The sequence below is a fragment of the Macrosteles quadrilineatus genome, unplaced genomic scaffold, assembly GCF_028750875.1.
Source record: "Macrosteles quadrilineatus isolate MER2022 unplaced genomic scaffold, UCM_ALF_1.0 Scaffold_9__3_contigs__length_116548681, whole genome shotgun sequence".
Lineage (NCBI taxonomy): Eukaryota > Metazoa > Arthropoda > Insecta > Hemiptera > Cicadellidae > Macrosteles > Macrosteles quadrilineatus.
Window position 1 is genome coordinate 13796410 of NW_026542602.1, and position 23358 is coordinate 13819767.

At 36.9% G+C, this 23358-nt stretch overlaps 1 protein-coding gene across 1 annotated transcript; it reads right to left on the reverse strand.

Annotated features, from left to right (window-relative positions):
- Nucleotides 1–1029: 1029 nt before the first annotated feature.
- LOC129003253 (uncharacterized) lies at nucleotides 1030–3537 on the reverse strand. Its single transcript, XM_054431547.1, has 2 exons — nucleotides 3284–3537; nucleotides 1030–2191 (listed from the first exon to the last, which is right to left on the reverse strand). The coding sequence occupies exons 1-2, from the start codon at nucleotides 3535–3537 to the stop codon at nucleotides 1030–1032; spliced, it is 1416 nt and encodes a 471-aa protein (XP_054287522.1).
- Nucleotides 3538–23358: the final 19821 nt, after the last annotated feature.

A 23358-nucleotide genomic window follows, 5' to 3' on the forward strand; every position in this document is an offset into this window, starting at 1 on the left:
ATTTAGAAGATCATCATGAGTGACTTCCAGAGACAATGTATATCTCCCAGTGACATCCTGGCCCAATGTATCTGATCCGTCCTCGCAGTAGACTATATTCTTGGTGCTGCCCTTGTCTGTTGTCTGTTCCTTGAAGCGAAGATAGGAGCAAAACGGTGAGTTGTAGCGATGATCTTCTATTGCGTCATCACCTTCTTCCCACTTGAAAAGATTAACTCCACAATAAACGCATTTAGTGGTGTCCTTCATAGCAGCCATTTTGACAAAGCCTTCATCGGCAAGCTGCTTAGCAGAAGGAGTTTTAAGTTTCCATTCGTCAAAGGTCTTTACTCTCACTTCAGGGTTGTTCATGTCTAGCATAGCTGGGTTTTTCAAACACCAATCAGCCAGTTTGTGTACATTGGTTTGTGAACAATAAAATCCTGGAGCATGTAAATGATGAAACAAACACTGATTCTTTTGTTTGGATAGTTCTTCAACGGGAGGAAGTAGTAGAAAATCGCTCGATAGAGGGGGGCCTCCAAGTAGCTCAAGACTGAACACAACTCTTCTGTTCTCTAGCAACTTTTCCAAAACCTTTGCCTTTTCAGTTGAAGCAGCATACAATAGGTTTACATTGCAGCAAATGTCTCTCAGAGATGACGTGAGAGAGCTATATTCAACGTTTCCTGTTCCGAATCCGAGGCCGTGATAGTGTTTACTCAACCACCTGTTATGATTGTCAAACTGTGAACTGTGCCACCCTCCGCAATCATGTTGTGTGCTTGGAAAAGTAGATCTGGATCCATCCTTAGGTGGTGAGAAAATCCAATGTTGTACACATCTTGAATCCAAGTCCAATATGCTCAATTCCTTGATAACCACTGTCTTATCCTCTCCGATAAAAGCACTAAAATCTATGATGGCCTGTTTAATCATGACTGAAAGTTCTAACTCCAACGAAATTCAAGTTGAGACTGAGAAACCAAACCGACAAGAGCGGGCTTTATAGCCTATCCCCACCCCAAATTCCAACACTTTCTGCATGAATCACATTATCCGATGAACCAGGTTAGTGGCTGGCTCATAGCTGAATGACTTGTCGTGAATTATCAAACAATAAGCAGCAGTCCCTGGAGGGAAAGCTTCGCTGGCCTCAAATTCTAAACGAATATCAACAGGGGCTGACCTAAGGGATTCGTTTTGCTTAGAACAGTCAATTACGATTAGTGGTGCATAAGAAATGAAATTTTTAACGTCCAAAAGTGGTTGTGATGGAACATTGTAATACGACTCCTGAAAACGGGTATACATGTCGTAGAGTATAGCGTAGTGGTTCTTTGCAATGTCTAGTTTTAAATCATCATAAGGATAGTTAATAGAGTTTAAATGAAGTTTTATGTTTGATATCTTGCAGTGATCAAAGCATGCGGCAGACTTTTTCATGTTGTTTTTGCGATTCTCCTGGAAAGCCACTATGACGTATCTTGGCTTCTCTAGCTGTGATGCCGTCTTTACTGACCAAGATTGCTTGTTTGATTGTGGCAAAGAGGGATACTCATAGAGTTCCCAGCTTCGATACTCTACAGGAACACTCGTTCCCCTTTCCAAATGTCTAAGCAATGCAATTCTTTGTCTATCACTCAAAGAAACGTAGGGAACCCTCCAGCATAGTTTCTCTAGTTTAACTTTAATATCTTCAGGAGTTGTGTCAGTAGCACCACTTGAGGTCCACAAAACTGCATTTTTGTCCCCGGCCGACCTCAGTAGAACAAGCTCATGACGGCAGTTGACAATAACCTTTCTATAATCTTCTGCGAACCCCAGAAGCCTACTTAGCGGTATGCAAAAACTAAAATTTCCATCAGTGTCAGTCACATGACTTTCCAAAGTGGAAGACAACTTATTCACCTCGGTTGGCCAGCCAGAGTTCCCTAAACTTCTTAAAGAGTTCTCTCCAATAGAAGCAAATCCTTTCATTGTAGAAGTTATACCTGGGTTCCTAATGCGATCTATTTCAACTCCATTTATTTCATACCGTATCTCGTCAAACAAAAATGCAAATGCGTTTGGAGTGAACTTTGTTTTTGTAGTTGCTGTATTGTCTGACTTCAATAGCTTTCCCTCAACATACAAATAACTCATAGAAGGCACAATGCATATATCTTGTTGTTGAATTGGTATTCTTATCTCGTCATTGTTGTCTAGTGTGCTAGAAGAGTAAGGGAAATGAGTGTGAAATTCCATGTGAGAAATAGTGTCATCAAATGGGACACTACTAAAAATATCCAGTACATCCATTATTGAAGTATTTTATAGCCCAAGGAGCGTAAAAACCTTCGGTTTGTGTGTGTTAGTCGCTTGGGTGACAAACAAACACTGCTTGGTACTGTTGAGTGTGCACCCAATAAATAGTCGTCGGAGTTATGGGTTTTCTTGACTCTGTCTATATGACCCTTTGATATTCTTGGTCTTGATAAACAGTTTGAAAAATATAAGTAACCCATCTCCTACTAACTGTTCAACTAGGGACCTTCCTCAAGTGTAAACACACTGTAATACGTTCTCCTCTAAAATTAACCAACCTATCGTCCTGGTCTACAATCCGTAGTGTTATGTTACTTATTGCCCTCGTGGTGAATGGAAGGTAAATGATTGTACTGGGTATTTCAACAAGCTTATATCCTGGTGGTACTGCTGGGAAAAACTGATGGATTGTATGACTTTGCTTATTATTAACGAAAGACCCGCCCGCTATGCTGCATTCAACTCTAATCGTGTTTGTCTTAAAAATATCCACAACATTCTTCGAGTAGTGCTCATTTCCAGGTCCTATGACCTCAGAATCGAAACCCAGGAGGCTGCCAATAGAGTTGGGTTGAGAGAAATCCACCTGAGCGTTACATTTCAGAGTAGTTTGCAATGTATTGTTGTTTGTTCCCAAGCGAAAAAAGTACTTCTTTTCCTGTGTAGCCAACATCTTTAGCTTATCCTGTATGAAACGTTCAATATCCATTACTTCATATGTACCAGTAGGTATTTTAATAATCTTTCCATTATCAAAATGAAACTGGTTGTTTGTTTCGTCGACATTTGGTATGGAGTTATAAGACTCGAAGCTAAGCAAACCAACTTCATAATCATAACCACCTTCAAGTTCGATGGGAGGAAAGTAGTCTACTGAAAGAGTAGAAGTTCTACCTGAAAGCATGAACGTCTGAGACATGACTAAAGGGTGGAAATGATAACAACAAATATATATATATGTGTATACTGTATCATTTAAATTGAGGTTAAAAAATACAAACACAGATGCCCACAGATCTCAGAGTGAGTGTTGACATCCTGATAAGCGGTTCGGTTGTAAGATACGTATTTCCCATTTAAATACTTCTGAAGTTCCAGTGGAGGTATTAAGTCCCCGTAGCTGTCAAAGTACCTCACGTAGTCTCCACTCTTCTTGTAGCATACCCAATGAGTACCACTACCATTGGTATTGTCCAAGTTGACTATTGCAGACTCGTTCCTCCATGGTCTTTTAGGAAGGTTGTCACGCATAAACACTCCTCTAAAATGGGGGATTTTAAGCTTCCTGGCCCAACGTGTTAACTCAAAATCATACATTGCCCTTCTGGGCAAAATATCTATAAGTTTTTTGGCTGCTTCTGATAAGGTGCCATGTAAATACCAAGTCCTTTCTTATATGGTCTAAAGTACAGGCCCTTGCCATGGCGCAAAGCTACTGCCTCCATAGTTTCGTTATGTCTTTGCATCTCGCTCAGCCGTTTCTTGGCATCTCTAGCTTCAAGCACTGCTTTGGCCACACCAGCAGCCCCACCTGTCAGACTTCCCAATGCACTAAGCCCTGCAAAGATTGGCAGCAATGGTAGCACACCTCCTGACTTGGGAAGTGATAGAATCCGTGATCTACGTCGTAAATGACTGAACGCACTACGCCTCCCTCTCTTCATAGATCTGATGGCGTTCAACGCTGATGATGCTGCCTTTGTTATGTGTTTTCTACTCCCTCTGTTTAATATTCCACCTCTGCCAACAAGATGCATTCCTGATCCCCGCACAGCCGTCCTTGCTTGTCGTAATACATCGGAAAAAGTAAAAGGTTTAAGTCTTCTGCTGCACTTTCTAGTGGTGCCTTTTCTTTTTCGTTTTAGCGCACTTCCACCTCTTGCTGTGCCCCCTTTGGCTAACGATCCCCTACCCAACCTCCCTCGATTTCTTCGCCTAGTCTGCCGTCTCCTCCTCCTCCTGCCTTCGGTTGTTCCGGCACCAAGCTTCAATTTCGCGTTCATTGCGCTTGCAACAGCCCAGGAAGCGAGCCTCTCACCAATAGGAACACCTTTTGTTTTGAACCTTGCCCACGCCTCGTTTGCTAATACTCTGTCAGCAGTGTGTCGAGATGAAAGATCTTTGCTCTTACTGTATGCAATATCGTGTTGTTTACAAGCTTGATCCAATAGGTTGATTCCTTGATCCTTCCTTTCCAACCTTTCCTTCAATCTTGTACCAGGTCCACAAAATTGGTATCCTCCAGGCAGGTGAAGTTCTAGCGGAAGAGAGTTTATAGCACGATTAAGCAGACCACATCCTCTAGTGATCCTACGCATACTGAGCAGGTCTTACAAATATGAACACCTTATATACGATTCTTCATTTCACTTTTGTCCCCCAGTGTGTGAAGATGAAATTTAAAAAGCACCGTGACACCTTTGTTGTGGACAACGCTGTGGAAAAACTCATTCAATCCACTTCGGATGGAATTAAATCCAAAGAAGTGAAAAAACATAGTGAACTCCTTCCTCAATCCATTCGAGGCATCATTTGTGGTCCATCTAACTGTGGAAAAACAAATTTGATGTTTAGCCTTTTGACTGAACCAAAGGGATTAAAGTATGCTAATGTATATGTGTTTAGTAAATCATTGTTGCAACCTAAATACAAGATGCTTGAACAAATAATGCAAAACCTGTCATGTATTGGTTATTTTTCATTTACTAACAGTGAAGATGTTCCCAATCCTGATGAAGCTAAAAAGGACTCAATTATGATATTTGATGACGTGGCCTGTGATAAACAAGACAATATGAAAGCATACTTCAGCATGGGAAGACATAGAGATGTAGATACGTTCTACTTGATCCAGACTTACACGCGGCTCCCTAAACATCTCCTTAGAGATAACGCCAATTTAATAATTCTTTTCAAGCAGGATGACTTAAATCTAAGACATGTATACAATGATCATGTTAATAGCGATATGACTTTTGATCAATTTAAGTCTTTGTGTCACACCTGTTGGAACAAACACAAGTACGGATTTGTAACCATAGATAAAGATTCTGAAATAAACAAAGGTCGTTACCGTTTAGGTCTTGATACCTTTATTGTCGATATATAAAGGGCTCCTTTCAGCATCAATACACTAAACGTTAATCAGAGTGACAGTGAGAGGATGGAGAAGTATGGCAGTGCTCCGATGGCTCTTAGAGCTCCCAAAAAAAGAAAGCTAAGAGCAAAACGAGTAATCCGACGTATAGTGAAGAAATATCCAATACCAAACTTGAAGGAGCGGAACCAAGACAGTGCTAACAAGCACGAACATATAGTAAAAAATGAACTACTTAGACTAACAAATGCTGTGCGTAAAAAGTTTCAACAATTGAAGCATAATGCTGATTATGTTGAGAGGTTGTTAGAAGTGCAAGCTAAACCCATAGTCAAACCCCTGCAAGAGACAGTAGAGAGACGTTTGAAGGAACAGCAGTACTATTATAAACCTGTTAAAAAAGAAGAACTAGACTTTGTGGTTAAAAAAGATGATCAGAGTACAACTATGGATAGAACTTTTGTACAAGACGAAGAAAAGGAGGATGACTTCAATAAGTCCTTAGATGTGTCTACTCAAACCATTAAACCCAATCAGCTGGATATGTATTTAAAAAAGCTTTCTAATCCTCTAACGAAAGATAAAATGGACACGACTTATGGTGTTCGACTTGATGGAAGGGGTAACATGACAATTGGTGATTCTAGAATAAAAATTACAAATTCAAAGATACAGGTAAGGAATCACAGCTTTGAAACAACTCCAGGACTCCTTGAATTACTATTCATGCAGGTTCCTGATAAGGATATAGTAGAAAGGCAGGATTTGACAGTGTATAAAAAGATCCTTCAAGACACCAATGCACACCGACAGATGTATTCTGCTGAAAAACCTGTAAATGCAAATAGGGGCAAAAAGTACTTAAGCGTAATATCGGTACTTTTTCCACCAAAGCAAGGCATGACCGTTACAACACCGGAACACGCTAGTGGAAGTGGTATAACTGTTGAAAACGTGGACAGGTACACATCTGATGTGAATTTACTGGTGAAGCGACTTAAAACCTTGGTTTTGTCACAAGAAGCCGGTCACAACGCTCATAGCGAAGAAATAGACTATATTATAGAGTTGCTTCAACTAAACGGAATTATCGCTTAAGTGTTCATAGGTAATAAAGGCATTATGAATAAAAGAAAGAAGACAATGTCAAGTCAAGCAGATGCTGCCAAGAGAGGTATTGTTAATGAGTTACACAAACCAGCTAGGAAAAACTTTGTCAGAAGAAAGGTTTTTGTTCGAGGTATTGACGATTTGTGGCAAGTCGACTTGATAGAAATGATACCTTACTCAAAAGCGAATAAAGGGAAAAAGTATATCCTAATGATAATTGATGTTCTTTCAAAGTATGCATGGGCGGTTCCTTTAGACAACAAAAAAGGGAAGACAGTGGCCTCAGCTATGGAAAATGTTTTGAAAAATAGCGGAAGAATACCACAAAACATTCAAAGTGATCTTGGTACAGATTTTTATAATAAAGAATTTAAATCCTTAATGCAACGTTTTGCGATAAATCATTTCAGTACATTCACCCATTTGAAGGCCTCTGTGGTAGAAAGGCTGAATAAAACGATTAAAAATTGGATGTATAAGGAATTTGCTGTACAGGGAGATTATAGGTGGCTAGACATGCTTCCTCGTTTAATTTCCATGTACAATTCAAGGCTACATCGGACAACAGGCATGAGACCACGAGATGTTACATCGTTTCACGAGAGGGCATTGGTGAGGAAATTAAATCAAAACAAGGTACAAGGGATTCCAAAGCTAAGAGTCAATGATAAAGTCAGGGTTTCTAAGTATAAAACTTTGTTTGAAAAAGGTTACACCCCAAACTGGAGTACTGAATTATTTAAAATCATACGAGTGCGAAAATCTGTCCCACCAGTGTACTACCTGCAAGATGAAGAAGGGGACATTATCAAAGGGGCATTTTACGAACCAGAATTACAAAAGACAAATTACCCAGATACGTATTTGGTTGAAAAGGTTATAAAGCGCAAAGGAAACAAGATTTATGTCAAATGGCTTGGGTTTCCCTCACGCTACAACTCGTGGGCTTAAATAGTATATTAACCTGTTTCTCCCATCATTCTGGATTAGATCTTTCTATTGTAAACATATATTGTACAAGCTATGATTAGAAGACACATTATAGATAAGTTTGGACATGCTTTGTATCAAGAACAGAAGCATCACATATCTGATGACGAAGATGATGCATATGTGATAAGTGAAGATGGATCAAAGAGGTTTAGAGCTGCAGTGGAACCTGACGTATCACGACAAAAGGTGTCTAAAGGCTATTTAAATCGTTTCTATGTGAACAAAGACGATTTGAATGAGGTGGAAGGAAAGTTAAAGACCTTTGTTGTTAGCCTCAAAGAGGCCCAGCAAGCAGTTAAGGATGTAAAACAATCAATAGTCTCCATAGAGGGTTCTATCAAGACCGAGCTAAAAGACATAAAGGAGAATCAGTTATCCTATCACGATAGACTAAACAACTTAGAAGAATCAGATGGGAAATCATCACAATTAATTGCTTCCTTGGATAACAAACTAATAAAGCTAGTTGAATCAGACGAGAAAACGTCTGCATCTTTATTATCTTTGGATGATAAGCTCAAGAAGCTGAAAGACTCGGATGAGAAAACGTCTACACATTTGTTATCTTTGGATAGAAATGTCAAAAAGCTGTTTGAATCAGATGAGAAAACGTCTGCATCTTTAGTATCTTTGGGTGATAAGCTCAATAAGCTACAAGACTCGGATGAGAAAGTTTCTACATCATTGATGTCTTTGGATAAAAGATTCAAGAAGCTACATGATTCAGACGGGAAACAATCTAAATCGCTAGTATCCTTAGATGAAGAGGTAAAGAAGCTGCAAGAATCAGATGAGAAAACATCAAAATTATTAAGGACCATTGATGAAAGGCTAAACACGTTGGATAAATCAGATGCCGAAACTTTAAAATTTTTTGCAACTATTGATAGAAAGCTCACTGCATTACTTACGACAACAGGATTATCTATCTCTTAAAATTTCTAGCGTGTATAAATAAATGGAAACCTGTCTAGACTTGTTGTCAAAGCCTTCTTTATACAACAACGTTATGTAATCGCAAAAAAGAAAGAGATCCAAGAGGTTCAATGGATTTGCCCTTGGCGCTCAGCATCCGCCTCGTAAGGTCAATGATCGTACTAAGACCTGTCCAGACCTGCAAATACACTGCATATAAAACCTAGAACTGGTTTGCTGGTTTAGTCAGTATGAACGCGTCAGTGAAGCGGTCGGCACCAGTTCCACGTAAAGATCTATCGCGAGTGAAACGCAAACGTACTAAAGCTCCCCCTATACCCCCAGTGCATAACGTAATATACTCAGATGTAAATACTATGGACATTGACCAGCTTCTTGCATCTCTAACTGGTGAGACTCTACAAGACGTATCTGATTCTGTACACTCAACAGCAGGTGCAAGTGCGATCCAAGCGAATTACTATACCCGCGAGTGTTCAACAGTTTGCAGTGAAAATGGTAATGCAGTGGAAGAGGATGAGGATTACGATTCAAAGGAAGTGGAAGAGTATCGACCGGAACAGCCGTCAATCGTACAACAGAAAATACCAGCCCACTCCAATTCGGCAAAATCTGGCACACGCGCCAGGTCGAGCCAGGTTTTTCGTCAGAAAGGTCATCAAGAAAAACTTCATGCCTCGATTTTGCCATCACTGTCATCACAACTGCCACCACCGCCGCCACCACCACCACCACCACCTCAACGTTCGCAACAACTATTATCAAATACATCAGCACCTAAGCTATCTACGTCGCCGACCACACTATCGACTTCACCTCCAGTGTCATACGTGTGTTCTTCTTCGACGTCTACTTCAACACCTGTGATGACAACATCTGTGGTGAGTCACTCTCATAGTTCACACTAAGCAGCTGTGCGTTCTAACCAGCAGTCTAACTCATGGGAACCACGTCTTTTACTCAGACAGATTTACAAAGTTGCAAGCCAGGCTCATGCGGTTGTTGGTCTTGATTCTATTAAAGACTTTTCTCCTTCTATTTGTTTAGTGAATAATGAAACCTCAATTGAATTGACATTTGAAGATCTTTTAAGTCTGCAAAGCTCTACAGTTCACCACTCTGTCAACAACTTTTACTCCAATGAAACTCCATTCAATCCATTCTATCTACATACAGTCATATTGGAACCCAGACCAAATGGATTAGTATCATTTTGTAACTATCGTCTGAGAAATAAGCCAGTTAATCACAATTTGAATTCTGTTACGCTTTCGAGAGCTTCTAGTGAATCTGATATTATTCGACAGACTCCCAGAGTGGTTCTACAAAATGATGGATGGATTTCTTTAAAACGCTTGTTCCCGTCCCTTGAAAGCTACTTTAATATCCTACTTGAAATAAACCCAACTGTGCAGTTTCTGATCTCTCGTTACACACGATATTTTACCAAACACTATAAGGTAATGGCCTTGCTTTCTTCAAACACTACAAATGACTTGACTTCAATGACTTTGGATAAACAACTCGTTCGACACATTACAAGTGATTTGCCACGTTTACTTTCTGACTTGAATGAAAGGAGGTTGCCTGCAGAGACTCAAGATTTTTGGTATGAACGGACTGCACTCAGGACATCAATGATGCCGTGGATAGACAGTGAGGTACGCCGCTTTTGTGCAGCAAACATTACCGAAGCTGTGATGGAGAACTTAAAATACTTGTCAAAATGGTAAAGAGAAAATTGCTGTATTCAATGTATCTTATGGTAATATATTTGTATTACAAACTGTGATTTTCTTTATTTGTTTACCCTTTCCTTCAGCAAAGCTAGCAACAACACAGTAGAGGATTGACTTTACTTTTCTTAGCATCCATAGCAATAATACTTTTTAAAGTAATTTTTCAGAGGGTGTTTGGAAAACTTTTAAATAATGGGTTTAGCAACAAACAAAGAAGTCAAGTTTAACATAAGTTTATTTGAAAGATAAATGCTATATAGATAACACCAACATAACAGGTAACCATAAACATTTTAGATGTGTTTATTATATACAACTCTAGCGTTACATAAATGTGTTAAGATTAGTAAACATATAATAGCAAAACAAATACAGATAGAAAAAGGTTGTTAGTACATTACAAAATATTCATAAAATGTGCACAATAATATACATATGTTAAATATCATAATGCTAAGCATTATCTTACTTTGTTATATCATGTTATTAAGTTATATTTTAGCTATATACTACTAGAATTCAGTTCTCAAGTAGATAAACAACTCTTATAGAGTATAGACAACAAAAAGGCATGAGTTCATCAAATTATTTTACAATAGCTAGGGTTTACAATAAAACATAATATATAAACAGAAACGCAAAACAAACTAAGTAAACGTGAAATTGTATGGTTAAAAAACAAAACTTGACCAACAGCCTCATTGTTCAAATATGCTGGACTAGCGTATGTCACTCTCTATATGGATCATAAAGTTCTGTACGGTTAAACATTGTCACTGGAGATGCGGGGCTGTCTTCATCACTATCATGTAACATGTTGTTATTGTCTCTACAGTCAAAGTAGTTTAGAAATGTAAACAATGGTCGAAATACACAGTAGTCACACCAGTTATTTTCTTGTTTAACCACTGCATCAATTAGCCTGTTAGAGTTAACTTCAAAATGCTGTACAACATGTACAAATGCCAACCCCTTTTCGTGCCAATAACTTTGATAGTCAATATCATTATCGTCTTTTAGTGTAAAAAGGTTAAAAAAGCAGCCTCGACAATACTTCATAGGACGTTCTGTTTGTATTGTTTCATAGTAGTCCACATTTATATGACAATTATTACCATAGTAATTTCGACTCCAAAACTCTGGTTCCTCCAGAGGATGGTTCATGAGCATGACAAACTGATAACTATCAATTTGCATAAAGTCAATATCTCTAAACTCATAACTTTTTATTAAATCTCTGTTGACTGTTGTAGTTTTTATCCAAGTCCGTTTAATAGAGCTTCTCAACTCTGTGTGCATGAGGGAAGGGAGTATCGAAAACATTTCGATATCCTCGATTCTTTCATATTCTTTTTCATATGGAATAGTACGGGCAACGGCATCCATGCTCAATGAATACAACATTCTGACTACTCCTAAAGAGTGCTGATCAACCATCGAGCTAAGACTGACTAGAATCATATTCTGACGATCCTCCATCGTCATTTTGACGAGCTCGATAATGCCCATACGCCAAAGTTCTAATTTTGTCCTGCAACACTATGCGTTTGTTATCATTGGCTGACAGAGAGAGTTTATCAACTGTTCTAGAGGTGAGTTGAAATGTCTTGCTTCTTATCTGGTTAAATGTCGCTCTGTACTGTTTATCTTCAAACAGTGCCTTCTTGTAGTGATCAAATGAAATTTTGTTTTCGACATAGCGTTTGCTTATTCCCTTACACTTTTTCTTTGCCGTTGTCTGTTGGCTGGAGTTGAACCTGTAGCAGTACATTTTACAACGCAATCCTACGTACTCAAATAGCTGTCTTCCTTTGCATTCATCCTTAAATGTGCCTATTTGAGGAATCGCTCCTTCCAGCCACAGCTCATGCTCCTTGGGATAGCATGACCTATCCAGTACATCTCCCAATCTTTCCTTCAATTCATTATTTAGGTTTAACTTGGTAATTATGGTATATAATAGAGAATCAGTATCAGAATAGTTAACATACACTTCAAAGTCTGGCGGAGCTAGTTTTTTCTTCATAACCATATAATGAAACCAGTTCATATGAACTTTTGCTTTGTCGAGAACTACTGAACCAACATAGACTGGCTTGTTTAATACTACCTTTTGTCTTCTTAAATGTACCGCGATCACACCATCAGCGATAATGCTTCTGTCAACAAATCTTGCTTGACGTGACAGCTTCTGGAACGCTTCATCAGAAGTTACTATTCTAATATCTACACGATTGCGCACGTTTTCTAACGTCTTTCCAAACACACTATTATTCATAAACTTGTAGAAATTTTTGGAAAACTCATTCGTAGATTCAGCTCTTAACGTGGTGTTTTTGTCGATGAACTTTTCCATCCACGGCGACTGGGAGAATCGCAACGCTCTGTGAACTTTTGTAATTTTCAAGCCTAGTTTGACTGCCTGCTGGAACACTGTATAGTGAGCGATATAGTGTTTTTTATCTTCAAGCGTAGCAAGTAGTTTTCCCTGATTATCCACATCTTTTTGTTCTGGTAAAATGGGGAAGTCGTTCATTAGATCGTGCAAGTGCTCTGGCACTGTGACATCACATTCTAGTAAAAGTCCATACGGCGAATCTTCAGGTAAGTTTGACCAATTAAGATCATCAACATCATTTACAAACTCAAAATTTCCAGTTGGAAGGTGTTTTTTCATTTGGCTTCCATACAAGTTTATGCAGTCCAAATACAACATATATTTGGTTTCTTTGTTTGGATCATAGTCTTCGCTTTTCTCTAAAAGTGGGTTGTTGGCTTTTTCATAGCGGTGGCAGCATTGTACCAAACCGCCTCTAATCGCACTTTCAAACATTAAGAAATGGTCATAGTTTGTCAACAATTCCAAAGTTACACCAGTCATACGTAGCATACTCTGCCATGCTAGACCTGGCGCTGTAAATGAATGACAACAGTCAATGTTATAGGTGGCTACACAGTTTTTGCGAAAGCATTGAATTATGTCCATTAAAAGACAAACATCCAATAACAGATAAAAATCATGGTATTGTCCAAAATTTTTCATTTTCATTGTATTCCAAGTGTGTTGGGCATGTTGATATTCTGCATCCGTAACTTCCGAGTCATTGAGGGCATTGTAAAAGCTTTCACGTGGTGGCAGTGCTTCCTCACTGAATACAGCAAAGTCTTTTACATAATCATAGGGATAAATCCCTTTTCTTTGAATCAACTCCATATGCTGTTCTGGCACAAGCTTGGATGACTCTACGAGTTCCGACGGTGTGAGATACGAAGCGAGATTCGCAAGGCTGTCCGCCATTAGGCGAAATGAATCCAAAAACCTAAGCCACATCCTCCCAATCTTTATCGATATACTGATGAATCTTTCTGAATTACTAGGGATCACTTTTATTTCGCTGTTGGGTAATACTGCCAAGTTCTTAATAATGAATGCTTCGTCGTATGAAGAAAGGTTGTGAAAGTATATTGGTATGAAGTTTGGAAGTTGACAGCGGGTGTTACACAACGAGCACAAGGTATAACGAAACTGACCTGTTATATGGTCGTGGTCCCGGCATTTCCTTGACTGAACCAATGTCTCATCAAATGCTATTTCACACAGCTCGCAGTTTGTCGCTTCATCATGCTGTTTCTGTTGTTCATCATTTAATGCAATCATACTCACATTTTTAGTGTACAGATTTTCCACTTTTACAGCTAGCTCCTGCATTTGTAAAAGGAATTCTTTTGCAGCCGATTCCGATCTGTGTATGTAGGGTGAGGTGTTTATCTCAGCTTCCTCTAACAGCTCTTTGGGAAGGTTACTTGCTACGATATAAGCAAACGAGTTCGCCTCGTGCCGTTGATAGGCATTGTCTGTCGAGGGAACTGGATATAGTGTTGATTCGAAGTCAGCTGTGACTACAATTGGTACTTCAATTTGCATCTCGTAGCTAACAAATCTAAGTTTGCTTTTATGCTGCTCCGGCAAAATCACTTCACTTGGTTTTGATTTTCCACAGAGCATTAAATGTTCACTCAACCAGTGCTGAGGTGTCGGAACACAGCGCCTGTTTTCTTTAAAGGTGCTACACCTTTTACAGATTGTAATTTTGTTGCTGCCTTTTGTAATTTGTGGCTGCATAAGCTTTGTGAAATTCAATATTAACGTAAAATGAGCCTCTCCTTCATCATTTCTAACGAGAAGGAGATCAAAATGGTCTTGCTGCTCATCAACTATCCTGAGTGGTGTAATATGGGCATTTTCGTCCAGTTCGAAGATGTTTACGCTAGTGTTGATGTTTTGTTTTTCAAATTTTTTCATTTGTGAAATGGGCGTTGGAAATGAAATACCATCAAAGCTGTAATGTGTTTCACACTCCCTAAAGCTATGCTCAGTAAGCACTGAGTCATAACGTATATTAGGTAGACTTTTGGCTAATATACAATACATAAAACAACAATCATTGCTGTTTTTTACATTTAAAATGCATTTCCTTTTAGCAATTTTTGGGGGCAGTGGCAGATAGCCACTTCCAGCAGGCAATGCATATGAAAATTTGCTTAGTCTAAGTGTGAGGCTCTTTACCTCATGCAAAGTCCATCCACTGCCTTTCGCCTGCGCTTCAGACTCCTCACGAAGCAGTTTGCTGGCGTCCTTCTTCAGCAGCTCTTGTAGCTCATCACAGGCGCTGTGTATAAGCCTCGACGTGGTCTTGAAGTTCATAAGTTCGCAATGTCCTTCAGGATGGCAGTAGACGGCCTCCAGTACGACGTTGTACTTGAGGGATTTGGTGACACGCAGCTCATCTTGTAGTATATCGAGCACCACTTCGTTAGCAGCTTCAATAAATGGCGGTAGGTCCTTGTAGAGGTTTTCATTATTTTCTATGACATAGTCTTTGGCCGATTGAAGACCTTTTTTTAAATACCACGTCAGCCTTGTTGTTGAACTTGTATGTGATGATGGACTTGACAATACACTAGTCACAGGACGCTTAGTCACCTTTGGAGGTGGTAGTTTTCTTTTCAAGCCACTGCCACTGGGTACTGCTTTAATTTGCTGTGGAGGTGTCTGAATTGCTGCCTCGTGTGTCTCTCGTCTGTTGTCATTGTTGCTCGCTACTGCTGATGTGAAGTAGTCGTTCAACGCCAAACACATTTGCTGGTGACGGCTCCTTGCGGATGCACTAAGGAAGTAGGCTTCTCGACAGATGGCACATTGTAGATACATCTAAAACATTAATTTCAAACATTAAGTACATTGCTCATGGTCTGCTACAGTTCTATTATATTTGGTTTGAGATTGTTTACGTTAAGTAAAAAAAAAAAAAACATTAATTTTTAGCACTTACCTATTTTAATATTTTAATTTAAGTTTTATTGCCTGTGTTATCATGTTCAGCATGTGATTTTACAATTCAGATTCTTTAAGCTCATATTACACGCATTTTGTCTTCAGTTGTGTGGATTTCTTGCAACAATGAATGTTGCTTATATAGCTGCATGGTTTAGTGAAGTTTTTGCTAGGACAATATGAGGTATTAAGGGGCTCTTTACATTCGACTATATTAAGTTGTAAGCTCTCAAATAATTACTAAACGTAGTACCAAGAAGATATAAAACTGATAGGGCTTTCTACTTACATTGTTGTAGAAGTTTTCACAGCTAGACTGCTCATTGAAGGTTTAACATCTAAGCGGAACTTTGCAAGACGGCACGTGGGGAATGACTGCTCACTTCTAGCGCTGTGAATGTAAAAATAAAGTGTCAGTTGTCATATATAGTAGTTTCGTCAATACCAAAAATAAAGCATACTCCTTCCTAAGTAGATTTTTCATCATTATATAACAACTGAAGCTAGTTTTTTGTTAGTTCTATCCACTGCATAGATCGTCAAATCAAAATCAAAATATCTTTATTCACCATCTATACTTGATTAGTGTCAATATGTTATATTTAAAACGTTTGTGATATAAGCTTAAAATATAATCACACAAAATTTATATTAACAATATCGAAATACCGAACAACACTTAAGTTACAAAGTTTAGTTTTAAGCATTCATGTTTTTCTTTACGATTTTTTTCTTGCCAATTTAATAATTTTAAACTTTGTTAATGCGAATAAAGTGATTTTTTCATAGCCAATAATGCATTCACTAGTTATCTAGCCTAACAATAATGCGGAAATCATAGAATTACACATGGTAGAGAGATGGTTGTGTCTGCACTAGCAAACAGAGACAGCACTCAAGAGTTAGACACAAAGAACGAGCTTTAAAGTTGCTTAATCTATGCATATACTAAGCTACAGCTCTAAAGACAAAATCTACACTCATTTCTAAGCATGATTTATTTATTTATTTTTCTTATTTTGCTAGCTTAACTTATGACAAAAAAAAATGCGTATATGCAAGTTTTTCTAAAATAATCCTACATACTTGCTAAGTTCATAATACCTAATGATTTTTCTTTCTGATAGATATTAATTCGTTTTTTTTTAGTACGTTTTCTTTCAAAACATTGTAGTATAGAAGTGTTCTTAATTTTTTCTATAGGGTATATAGGTTAAAAATCATTTATTAAGTAATAAAGACTAAATAGTGAACATATATATTTTAATAGATATATAGTTAAAAGAAATATTTATTGACTTTTATTTATGTACCTACATCCCTAGTCACTAGGGTACTTTATATTTAATAGCTAGTTATTTGAACAAGGAAGAACCCTTAACCCTTGGCTAGCGTCATGATTTGTCCAGTAAGAACAATATTAAATGCAAACACACACTAGCGGATTATTTATTTCTTTTTACACAAACTAGTTCTTGGTGACATTTGAAATAGAATGTTTGTATTGATTTGAGAGAAGAATATTTCAAATTGTATATAGTATTGATTAAGTGTATATTCAACATATAATCATGCGATAGCCAGAGATTGTATAATTAATCTATATTAATCGTATTATTAGAAGTTTATTTAGTCATATTTATTTATTGAATATATAATTGGTTTTTAAAGATCAACGTATTTCTAATCAAACAGATTTTTAGACATCTTTTAATATTCTAGCTACATACTTCACTTCAGATTTCTAATTTAACGAGCATTACCACGTTTTACAACACTCAGATTTGACATTAAATAATTGTAAATAATTTTGTAAGTTTTGAGTCTAGCTATTTAACGTTGCTCTTATGGTAAGGAGAGCAAGGAGTTATAGGAAAAGCTTAAATCTAATGGTCTTTTTAAAATCCTAGCAACTATATTGCAAACTACGCTATGTTTGTACTTACAACTATGGAGAAGATGTTCTGGCATCACACGAGTGTAGACGACTTCGACTGATGCACGTACTGGCCCAGACGCACAAACTGGCCGAGGTGCACGAGTTACTCACAATGCAAGCTGGAGTCGAATACAACTTTGCAGTGCCAATGGGCTGCTTTTATACAGTTTGTGTGAGGTCAGTGATTGTGGGGAGCCAGGATTGCTTATAAGCGGCATAAGCGTACATGGCTGCACAGTTCTCTGCACGCAACCGAACAGGTATGTCTCGTGTGCTTATGCATTAACTGTGAGAATAATCTTACTTATATGATCTTTTAGTTTGTATATGCTTATTTAGCTTACACTTTTCTACTACTACTATAGCTCCATAATTGTATTTTCTAAGAGTGCTAGTTGTATATTCTTATTTGTTGCTGTGCTGATATTTGTTTTGCGTTAATGCATAATGATGCATTACTCTCATACCCTCCACTTACTCAAGGTTTCCCCCCTTTGTCTGTCCCAATATGTGTTTTTCTCTACACTGCTGCGTTTGCTATACTGTCTTGGTACTGCCTACATGTTATACTGACTAATATTTCTACTACTTGTTATATGAAACGGTATTCCTGACACATGATACAAGATAACATTGATTACAATATATCCATATGTTGTAGTGTAACAGTTTTGCTACACATTTAGCTATTTAGAGCTATTTGTAATATGTATATAGTTGCGCTACGATAGACTGCTATGTGTATGGTATTACGCTCTACTAATCGATATATGCAGCGATATACTTGTTACAATCTGCAAACCTTACTTGTTGTATTTGTATATTCTAAGTGCAACGGTTTTTCTATACATTTAGCTGTTATTACTAAGCTGTTAAACGTTTTATATGTATCTAGTTGCCCTCCGTTGCGCTAATATTTCTATGATATTACACCTTGCGTTATATGCTGTGACATACTTGTTTCACGCAGCAATCTTCAATTGTACTATTTATGCTGTAGTGCTCCAGTTGTTTATGTATTGTCTATTAATGCTAAGCTAGTTAACTCGATAAATTTTCATTATATCAGTACTCGGCCTATAATATGGCATACTATTAGTACGACTTTTAAAACAGGATATTTTTTGTATAGATCATAATCATGGCCCTAGCAGCAAAACTCAACACCCTGGAGAAAGGACCATACCTCCCTAGGATCGACGTTTCGGCGCTTACTAACAAAGAGGGCTACTCCATTGTGGCAGGGAGGGCAGTAAACACCAAATACGGAGCGTCCATCGTCCTAGACATCCATGTGCCAGAAAAGAGTGCCGACTTCTGTATATTCTTACCAAAGCGGTTCAGCGAGGCGTTGAGTTCAGATGAACTGAAGGAAATCGCTGAGAGCAAGGCATATCGGGTTCAATACTTGGGGATGAGCGGGAACTCTCCGAATATAAAAATTTGGAAACAATAAATGTTTGATATTTGCTCACTGAATACGTATTTAGTTTATTCAGTCCTTTTTTAGTCTTAAGTACTGTATGTAGATGTAGACATGTGTATTTTACGCAAGCGTTACTTAACTTAGTGTCAGCTCTCTAGGTCAGACAGGTTGCGCTGAGTTGCATTCATGACCTAGTGCGCCGAATTGAAAGTGAATTCACTTTCTACTGCAATCACTTGTACAGCCAGCCATGACATTCACCTCGCACTTATACTCGCAACAGCGGGCTGGTAATTACAGCTCTGCTGTAACCTCTACTTGTCTGCTAACCAATACTTACATACTTCTTATATATACAGTGCTTAGTGCCTACAGTCTACACAAACTAACATACAGTTTTAACCTGCACAAGTCGTCGTCGCTCGCTCGAGGACAAATCGTCCCCTGCCCACACTCGTATACTCATTCCCAACATCGCTGTCACTTTTATTCGCCGGAGAAAAAATCAGGCAACCCTATCTACTAATATAATACTGGATAAACCGTTACGCTTAAAGCTGGATGGACAGCGTTAAGTACGTTGTACCACCTCAGGATGAAAACTCCCGCTGAATGTTTATTATACATAGTTAAATAAGGTAAATTATCAATATCAAATATTTCATATGCAAATTAATAAGATAACTCATAAGACGTAGACACCAAACATTGATTATTTTCTTGGAAGATTTGCTGGTTTGCATAACACCAGGGAACCAGGATTTCAAAGGCTTACCTGCTCGGATTTAGCTTTGTAAACGAAGACCCTTCTGCATATATACATATATTTGTTCTATTGAGTTGTAGTATTTTAACCAAAATATTTGTCCCTTCACACTTATCTACTTGTAGTGTTTAGTTATTCACCTAACTATGAAAACTTCCTATGAAAGTCATAAGAGTATTCTAATAATGCTCTGACGACACTCCAAATTTAAACCCATTCAAAAATTTGTCTTAAGGACCAATCTAAAATGAATCAATCCAGCTGAGCCTCTTTAGGTTTCAAGTAAACTGATTTGGAATTCACCACCAAGGAATTATGTTGATTATCTCAATTGAATGTTAATCTTTAATGGTGGAAAATCAATAGTGAAATACAAAACATTGAAACTCTTTTGCAGCTGTTAATAAGTCACTAAGCCATTCACTTTCTGGCGTTAGACTGTATTCTAGATATGAAAAGTCCTATTATTTTAAACGAACGCGAGCTTATTTATTTATGATGGGAATAAAAATACGTTTTCACCAAGTCCTTTATCCTTTTTCCGATTGCACTAATGACAATGTTAACTTATGATTACACTACTATAAGAAAAAAACACATTGACTCAGGTACGATTTAGCAAGGGTACTTAAGATGTAAAACTAAAAACACAGTTTTACAATAAACTCTTAGGCACATATTCAGTTTTACAATATGGTAAAACTATATAGTAAAATGCAAATCTTCATATGCATACAAAACTGTTGTTGTTTGTAATAATTATTGCTGAATTGAACTGATTGCTGGTTGTAAAGATTAACGTGTTTATGGATGTACGTGCTAGATTGACGCGGATAAGAATGTTTTATTGCTAATTACAACATAAAAGTGGAAATGAAACTAAATTGCTTGGCTTGACACACCATTACATCGTGTTACTTTATACTGAGCAATATGTCTTAGTACATAACACGAGTTGCTAGTATGAGTTTCTTTATACATCCTTTGATAACTTTAAAATAGCTTTAATGATAGGGTATAATATTGATATCATGACGCTAATCTGTAAAAAAAACCTAATGAGTTTTGTAATTGTATGATATAAGTGTGTACTATATGGTAAATTTAAAACAAAGGTTGTCATTTAGCACCTATAAAAACTAGATGAAAAATAAAGACTTCAAATACGAAAAGTAGATAAGTCATCCCAATCTGGGTTACAATAACAACTTCTATTTCTCTTCTAGAATAAGCCCTGTCAGTATAATATATATCGTCACAGAGAACATTTGTTAGGCGACCAACTATTACTACAGATCACGTTTGAACAATAAATGGTCGACTTTCTTTATTACTAAAGAAAGTCGTTAAGATAAACGTTTATGTGGGTAGAGCTTTGAGCCCATGTGATAAATATAATGAAGCTTATCTATGTTACACTATTAAGAGGTTCATGTCGTTTCTATCGCGTAGGTTCGGAAACCTCATCGACGCTTTTAGCAATAAAAACATGGTATTTTATTTTAAATAAAACAAAATCTGTATATTTTATAACTAAAATATTTACAAAAATGTGTCAAACAATATGAAATGTATTGTACATACATGCAATGGGAAGATAGCTTAATAGTCTTTACTACCTAATTTACCATTGTAGAGGGGTAGAGGGTGAGTATTTAGCTTGGAAACTTAAAGTCTAAAAAAAAAATTGGCATGACATGATTTTATTCTAGGTATTTTAACTTTCAATGTAGTAAACAGTTTGCAATACTGTCCACTAGATACTATGTTATTTTATGTCCTAATACGTGTTCATGCAAAACAAACAGAAAATCATACAAAAGCCCCCTCGTCTTTTTAGAACAACATATGAGAAATTTTGAAATCGATATATTTCACTGTAGACCTACATTTATCAAAGTTTTACACTTATTGATAAGGATTATTTCGCAACTAGATACTTTGGGTATTATATTATGTCTATTTATTTTAGACTAGTATGTTAACGTAGGCTATATGACCTCGTCCAACACTACCAAGCTGACAATTTATTAAACTGAGCTCGTTTTCGGAGGGAACAACTTGAATTGTGAAGTAATATTTTCAACAATTCACTATTAAATATTATGTACATCATGTTTTCAAAGGTAAAAGAATGAAAGAGATTTAGGAAAAACAAACAAACGTCAGCTACAAAACAGGCATAACAAAGATAATGTTGGAGCATTTTCTTCTGAAGGAAGACAACTGTTCGTTGAAGAAGTCAACTTGTGATCCGACTTCGTTTCCAAGACGCTGCAATCTGGCCAATCCACAATTGAGAGAGTAGTAAGTTGGTAAGTACAAGTGAGCAAATGTATCCGTTTATAAAACGGTTGTAGTTTTTTAGTTTATTTATACACGTTTGAAAAATTTACTTACTTCATGCTTAACATTATTATCATTTCACTAAATAAAGCACTCTTTATATACATATAAAAACACTTCTCTGTAGCAGGGAACTTATTAAACCTAACTCATTAAACCTAATGGACTGTCATTTAGTTACATTAGGTGACATTAGGTGAGTTCTTAAAACTTTTGAATTTATTCTCTATTTAACTATAAATATGGAATAAATTCTAAATGTTTAACGAAATATTTTAATACAACCCCAATCTGGGAAATGGAAGTTCGCTTAGTCTGTAGATTTGCTACTTCAGGAGTTATAACATAACACACGAATCGCTCGGAGAGAATAGCGGCATCAATCTTAAACATACATGAACAACATTCAATAGTTCAGCTTATTTATCACTGTAATATTACACTTGCACATGCCACGATAGTAATAATATATATCAATATCAACCACCAGAAATAATTAAAGTTAAACATACAAACTTGAATTATTATAAAATCCCAAAATTCTATAGTCCAAAAATAATAAATTTAATACCATAGTAAAAAAATAAATGATTTACTCTATTGCTAAGTGTATCTCACGCTGAAGTGTGATATGAAACATAATTTATTATCCTAAATTAATTAAGATTAAAGCCATGATCAAGTCGAATGATGTTTTTTTAGTCTCATATTAACAGAACCTCGAAAAGAAGTGGAGATTCCAAATGTAAATCGCCGATCATAAATGAAAGGGATTTCCGCTATCCTGGAACGCTGGGAGAAGTTTTATTTCCTATGAGTACTCTTCATGTTCTTTAGTATTTGGCATAACACTAAGTATTAAGTACAAAAATGTTCTATTAACATTATGAATCAACACATTATTATACTTAGAAAATTTTAAAATTGGTTGATGATGAAGTAAAACATAAATAGGTAAACTATGCAATTTTGCAATGTACGACTTATAAGTAAAAGGTATTTTTTTTTTTAGCTTCATTAAGATGTTTTTTGCAGGCATAACGTTTTTACGTTTACCCGGGTACTGGGGTTGTCTAAGTCCCGAACAATCAAGTTGAAAGAACAATTTAATATGTTTATTCAATTCACGCCAACATCTCGTCTTACTCCCTCTTGGTAAATATTTTATACCGATTAATCTTGCGATTAGCAGTATTTTTAACGTGCTTCACTTTGGTGTTAACAAAGTACGGAATTATTCTGTTGTTAAAAATACCACATTAATAGTTCGATTGTAATTTAGTTTGCTTGAATAATTAAACTCTAAAATAGAGATTAACATATGTTTTAATTGCTGGTGATGTTCATCCCTTGAAAGTTAACAGATTTATCTTCTAGTATTGTTG